This window comes from Plasmodium inui, assembly GCF_000524495.1.
Source record: "Plasmodium inui San Antonio 1 unplaced genomic scaffold supercont1.6, whole genome shotgun sequence".
NCBI classification, from domain to species: Eukaryota; Apicomplexa; class Aconoidasida; order Haemosporida; family Plasmodiidae; genus Plasmodium; species Plasmodium inui.
Window position 1 is genome coordinate 487,348 of NW_008481840.1, and position 7,247 is coordinate 494,594.

Below are 7,247 nucleotides of genomic sequence, written 5' to 3' on the forward strand. Positions count from 1 at the left end.
GAAAAATGGTACCAAATTGAAATAAAAAAAAAAAAAAAAAGAAAAAGGCTTTTCAACGCTTTGGAAGGGGAAAACCGCATGCCCTTCACGCCTTCCTTCCATTCACCACTTTGTGAGCATATAAATCAGAAAGAAAAAAAGAAAAAAGGAAGAAGTGGTTTCTGGGGGGTTATAGACGTCGGTATATCGTAACGGAAAGGTAAAAAAATAACGTAACGATTGTACATACGTTTCGTGGAAGGGTAAATGAGAAAGGAGAGAACGTGAAGGGGAAAAAATTGAAGCATAACCATGTACACATATAACACATATATATACGTTAAAATAAAAAAAGAATAATCTGAATGAAGTAGAACGGGGACGAGCGAAAATATCTCAAGTGCAAATTTCCCTCAGAGTGGTTGTTGCGCTTTGGGGCTTCTCACAAATGTGCACAGTCATATTCCCGTGCTAAAATTTGAAGAAAAGAAAAAAAGCTCGCACAAGCAATACGAGGCATGTCTGCGGCCCTCTTACAAGGACACTCCATTTACACGCGAATATGTACTTACATATCCGCCTTGGTTGCAGGTACATACGCATTGCCTACGTCGATATATGCAAAAATACGTGAGAAAAAAGAAAAAAAAAAAGAAACCTTAAAAAAAGTAGCAATCTTTTTCGATAGCGAAAAATGTATTCATACGTAAGATAACCCCACGACATAGAATTCTCAGCTTTGTACATAAAGCAACCTTTTTCTCTTCTTTTTCTTTTTTCTGTGCACCAGGCATTGCCTTTTTATAGCTTATATGCACATTACACCGCATGAGTGCATGCGGATGTACGTACACCGATATGTTAACACATGTGATTATATATTTATCAACATAGTCACAGGTGGGAGATTATATCCCCCCTTTGCTTAAACCTTTCGCGCGATGATCAATTTGCTAAGTGAAGGTCGGCACAAAAAATGCGGATCCCCCCTTAACAGTGGGGACGATTAAGTTTGCCAATATTCGCACAGAAGGCACGCTCATATATGTATACGCCGCCCTACGAATGAAACGCCAATCGTAAGCACTTACACGTGTACAAGTAGTTCTACAAAGCCGCATGAGGAAAGACATCAAATGTGTAAGAAGCAACAATTGCTATTGTTGGTATTCCTTTTTTTTTTTTTTTTTTTCAAGCGATGCCGTAAAAGCTTTATTCAATTTTTCCGTTAAACCCTTTCATGTAGCTAACAGAGTTGAAAAAAAAAACAATTCAAACATGTCATGAAATTTTTGGCCTTTTTCCTTACACAGGCGAACACCGCAATGGTTCTCATGCGAGTGTGCGTGGATAAACAAATTGCACCTTCCAATTTGCGGTACTTTTTGTTACAAAAAAAAAAAAAAAAAGAAAACACAGCAACATCACATTTTGCAGTTGTGTTAAGCAGGTGCACACGTCGCAATTTCAGTTCGGCCGTCCTTCCACTCTTCATAGAGGGGGAACGGACCACGCACGCATGATTATATAGCTGCACGAACGTAGCAGCTGGTATGCATCGTGTTGATTCGGAAGCTTCGTTCAAAAAGATACCTGCGCGGGAGGCACACACAGTATAAATTGCTTCCTTCGATGCTTATAAATAATATAGTCACCCCACAAAAACATCTACTCGTTTGCATCGAAAGGGGCATTTTCTATACCCCCAGATCGGGCACCCCAAAATGATAACTCCTCAAATCGCACACAGTACAGTTAATTAACGAGCCTAGAGAGGGTAGAAAAAGTGAGGAAAGAGGTCCAGGAGGGGAAAACCTTCCTATATGCATTCCCGGGAGACATGATAGAACGAGATATCTCGACACCCGTTCGTTAACAGATCATCACAAGGGGTGTTCAGCAGGGAGGAAGAGCCATGCCCCACCCTGTTCACTCAATTTGATCCTTGACAAAATGAGAGAGAAAAACGCACGTTTATTAAACAAAGGGATTAATACCTCCCATGAAGGGGAATTTTTTTTTATATGCAGAGGGAGAAGAGACAAATAAATGAGGTACTCTTTGTAGTCGTCATAAATTGGCTAACGTACTTCTGCACAGAAAAGGGGACCCATCCTCTCGTGGTGTTGCTAATGATGCAGATAAAAATGAACAATCTGGTGGTGAGCTTTTTCTTCAAATTGAGGGGGGGAGCCCTATAGCTATATTCGCTTTGTTTGTGCATCTCTGTATGGAGAGATGAACAAAGGGCACAACAGCTCGTCTTTTTTTTTTCCAGTTTGGCAGGGGAGGTGGTACCCTGCTAAGTCCCGTTCACAACTTGGCGGAAACGTAAAAATGGGGAGCAATCCATTTCGAATGTACTGTGTACTCCTTGGGAGGGGGAAATGCACCTATATAAGGTACTGATGCTGTTCATATTGTGGCAAAAAAAAAAAGAAAAACAATATAATTGCATAAATGGGGAAAAAAAGTTACTTAAAGAGGAAAGCAATAAAAAAAGAATGCAGAAATGGGTCATGATAAAACGATGAGGTGAGGAATATTTTCCCCGTGGAGAATGCTCCCATAATTGTCTATCTACCAATTTTAAAAATAAGACTGAATCGTGCCTATTTCGATGGCGTAACTACTGTAAGGGTTTGATTAATATTAATGAGTAATTTAAAGGAAAAATGAGAGGTTAAGTAAATATGGGAAATTTAGCCTATACCTTTGAGGAGAAAATGAAACGTTAGCTGCCTCCTACTGGCTGAAAATAGTCTTCCTCACATTTTTCATTAATTCTCTTATTTTTCGAATAATAATTGCAATCGCGAATGGGCACATCATTCGAGGGTACCTTAAAAATTAACGCGCACTAATTTGGAGATATATGTATATATTTTCATTTCCATCCTCCTGTTATTCGTTTTCAGGGGCGACAAAAAAACGACAGCTACAGGATTTGAACCTGTGCGGGCAGAGCCCAGTTGATTTCGAGTCAACCTCCTTAACCACTCGGACAAACTGTCTCAAATTGTAAATTCATATGCACTTACATCATATCAAATTAAAAAGCGCATCCTCATGGTAACCCTCTTATGCGTGATCGTGTGAAGTCGCGCATATCCCTCTCCGTGTATGTACATCGGGAATGTAATTTTAACGGTTTTTTAAAAGTGCACGAAATGTTGCTGCCCAGTAGGCGGCACGTCGCTCATATTTTCTTCTTTTAAATTTTTTAACAATTCGTGGATTCTCCTTGAGGGAAATTTATTGCCACTTTCTCCACAAAAAGGAAAGCAAAAGCGCATGGAACATTTTCCCAATGTACATATATCATGCGTGAGAAATTTTCAAGTACATTTTGTTTCTTTTTATAAGAATTTTTTCCCTTTTTTTTTTTTTTTTTCCTCAATTTGTAACAATTTAAAAGATAAAAAAGATTCATTTGAGAGGGCGTACTTTCCCTATATTGACCCCCTTTCCCATAGAACGCCCAGGAAAAATGTAAAAAGGTTCTTACCAAAAGGCCGCATTGAAATCAACATGGTTATATCAACCTTTATGTAAAAAAAAGAAAAACGTGAAAAGGCTCCCATTTTGCTTGAAAGGGTCGAGTAAAAATGACGAAAACTTAACGGAAAATTACACCTAAGGGGGGTGAATTTATTTTGCATTTTGAGAATCCATTTGTGAACAAATATAACTGACCAGATTGGCATACACTTATTGGAAACACTTCCGGCTGTGCGAAGTCATTTTGAGGTCACATATCTGCGGGGTTCATTTTCTTTTCATCCTTTTTGCAAATTGTACATGTCGTATGGGGGGGGAAAATGTAGAAAGGGGATTTGTTCAAAGTTTTCTTAAATTACGCTGCGCGTTTATCCGCAAAGGGATGCACACATGTACCGTGAGCGCATCGCCCCTTTCTCATACGTTACTTTTTTCCCTGTTCAGCAGGCGAGGAAATGGTTTGCTTGACACCAGTGCATGGGGTTAATGGGCAGGTACATACATACGTATTAACGTTGGTATACACATTCGTATGTCTCTTTCGTTGCACCTGCATAAAATTGCGCAACTATTCGCGTGGGCCTAAGTGTACTCCCTTTAATATGCATTTCGGGAAAAGACGAAAAATGGAACTGTGCCTACCGGTGCTTGCTCACATGTCGTCATTTCACGCAGAGGGAGACATGCCTTCAGGGTGGTATACACGTATGTCCATATTTTCATTTGTGTGCACGCAGGAGAAGGGAAAAATATATGAGCATAAGGAGTTTTACTCCACGCGTGAACATGTACATACATACGGGTGAATGGGGTCAAGGTTGTTCATGGGAGGGAGCAGGCGCGTCAAGTTTCTTCACTGTTGGGGGAAAAAGACGGAACGGAAAAAAAAAAAAAAACAGCATACCATAGCACAGTGCAGCGCAACACAGAACAACATAACGTAACGCAAGTGATACGCCCCGACGTGAGGCAGAAATACACGCAGTTGGGCGCTTCGCGAAACAAACTGGAAATCAGCTGGCCGAGCGAGCGTGGCACTTTCAGCTCTCCACTTTAATCGCCTAACCATGCCCCAAAATGTTCGACATCAGCTCGCTAATACACTTCGGGAACAACAATGCGGTGAAAATCAGCATCTCAGGGGAGCTGAACGTGTACATGTCGAAGAGGAGGCAAAACGGAAAGGAGTTTTCCTCTCCCCTTATGTACCTCCATGCGGATGACGCGGGAAAAAATAAGAACACCTCTTCGACCGTTCTGTTGAAAAACAATGCTGACGATTACAAGTGGGTAAAATGTTTTTGCTTCGTTAAGTCCAATTTTTTTTATGTGTACAGAGTGAGGGGGGATTACCGGCCGACTATTATTTTCCTGTTAGAAGGGAGCGAAGTGGAGGTGGTCGATTATTACATTGCGGTAAAAAATAAGGTAATGTTTTTTTTTGCTCCACTTGTGAGATCATGTGAGGAGTCTTTTTTTCACCAGTTGGCTGACTCGCGTCTTTTTTTTTTTCGCTGCTTTATCGGGGCGGATGTGTCTTTTCTTGACCTCTGAAGAATCACGCGCCAATTCCAAAGCGGTAGTATGGGAAATTGGGAAACCTAGTCAATGAGGAAACCTCGACAGTGGGAAAATCCCACCTCGTACATTTTTTCCCCCCTATTCTGCAAAATAATAGAAATCTCAACTTTCTCCTCGCAGATAATTAAAGAAACGAAGGATCTGCAGTTGGGGGAAAACCAAGACATCATTCACATCAAGGCGCCACCATTCGGAGCTGGTCACACATACACGTTATACTCCACGGATAAGGGGGTGATAAAAAAATGGACGAGGTCTTTGAGGAATGCGAACTTTTCCGCCATCAACAACAACGTCAAATTTATAAGCGAAGAAAATGAGGAGATGAAACTCAATATGGAAAATATGAAGAAGCTTAGCGACATAGAGCTGAAGAATAAGGACATCGAGATATCTGGTCTACAGGAGAGGATAAACAGCCTAAAGGTAACATGAAGCGAGGCGTAATTGGAAGAGGATTACCCCCTCCAGTGTGATGGCATAACGGAGAGAACCTACCTCTCTCCACTCACCCGCGCAGGGAACACCCCCAGCGAACCCCTTCCCCCACAGGCCCAGATAGAAAACATCAGGACGAAGAACAAGCGCTTGCAAATAGCAGCAGACGTGAACATAAAAAGCGCGGACGAGCTACTGCAAAAGAAGATTACTGAAATTCAGTTCATTCACAGCGAAATGGAGATAAAAATGGAGGGTACGTATGAGCCGACGGGGCGATCGTCCTCAGGGAGAGAGTACCCGGAGGGATGTACACATGTGTATCTATGCGAAGCAAATGGGTAGCACAAAATGGAGCCACCCATCCGTCGGCATTACATACTGCCCCTCCCACACGTCCGTCCCTTCCACACGTGCAGAAATCGAACAGCTGAAAGACAAAATAAGAAGCGCAACCGCAGAATCGGAGAAGAAATCCAAACTGGTCAACCAGCTCCGGGAGGAAAAAGATCATCTGGAGAAGAGGCTGAAGGAAATCATGGAGACATACGAAGAGGCCTACACAGAGCCAGAAAAAATAACTCTAGTCAATTTTAACACAAACGAAAGGTATCAAAAGTTAGTGGTGAGCCATAAGCATCTGAAAGAAGACATTCACAAAATGAACGAAAGATTTTACAAACTCGAAAATGTGTATAAAGAAAAAATTAAAACGATAAAGGAGGTAGTGGAAATAGGAGATATCTTTGACTACCTCCACAAGCTAATCATCCTGTGTCAAACAAAAATCAAGTTTTACGAGCAATGCTATAAATACAGTGAAGAACAGCAGAAGGAAATCACCAACTTGATAACACACATGATTAAGGAAACGAAACTGTCGGAGGCCAACGCAAGAGTATGCTACATTACGCATAGGTCAAGAATACTAGAGGAGAGATTACTCCATTACATCACCATGAAGCAACCGTCTGATTATTTCCACTTCGCATGCACCACCTTGAGACGACTAAGTTGGGTATTTGGCGAAATCGAAGTGTTAAAGCCGATGAAAGTCGGTGATCAGAGTGACCAGGAGTACCCTCTGTATTCTTACATCGACGACATGAACATAATTCCGATGAGAGAGAAAATATACTTCAATGAGGGTCTCGAAGGAAGGTCCAATTATCAAATCGTAAACGACGTCGATGTGTACGCAATTCCTCTGAAGATGTGTCCCTACGAGGAGAAACTCCTCACAGAAAATAAATACAACTATGTAAGAATAAAGCTAAATGATCTGAAGAAAGACTTTAACATTGTCAAGCGGAAGAACAAACCACAAAGCAGAAACGTCTTATCCGATTTGCAGTGGGAAGAAATCAAACGAAACGCCTACGACCGCCTGGAAAAGAATATGATAATTTTGGACATGCAGATGGGCGCGCGCCGAGGGGACGTGGCGACGGAAGCGCAGGCGCGTAAAGAAAGAGCTGGCTAAACTTTGTGCAAGGAACGTAAGAAAAAAACGAGTAAACTGAATTTTACGGGAAGAGCGTAAAAAAAAGAGTTAATTAAATTGTATGATCAGAGAGGGAAAAACGGTTCGAGGTTGAGGGGAAGCAAAAAAAAAAAAATAATAATAAAACAAAACAGAACAAAACAGAACAAAACAGAACAAAACAAAACAGAACAAAACAGATCAAAACAAAACAGAACAAAACGGAATAAAACAAAACAGAATAGAACAAAATAAAACAAAATGG

General features: G+C 41.1%; 1 protein-coding gene and 1 non-coding gene across 2 annotated transcripts; one reads left to right on the forward strand and one right to left on the reverse strand.

Moving 5' to 3' along the window:
• Nucleotides 1-2,911: 2,911 nt before the first annotated feature.
• On the reverse strand, nucleotides 2,912-2,993 carry C922_01865. The gene has a single exon. It is a non-coding gene; the product is annotated as a tRNA-Ser (tRNA).
• Nucleotides 2,994-4,557: 1,564 nt separating this feature from the next.
• C922_01866 (hypothetical protein) lies at nucleotides 4,558-6,982 on the forward strand (the record flags this gene model as incomplete). The annotated part of the gene is made up of 4 exons (XM_008817468.1): nucleotides 4,558-4,908; nucleotides 5,182-5,487; nucleotides 5,614-5,755; nucleotides 5,919-6,982. The coding sequence occupies 4 exons, from the start codon at nucleotides 4,558-4,560 to the stop codon at nucleotides 6,980-6,982; spliced, it is 1,863 nt and encodes a 620-aa protein (XP_008815690.1).
• Nucleotides 6,983-7,247: the final 265 nt, after the last annotated feature.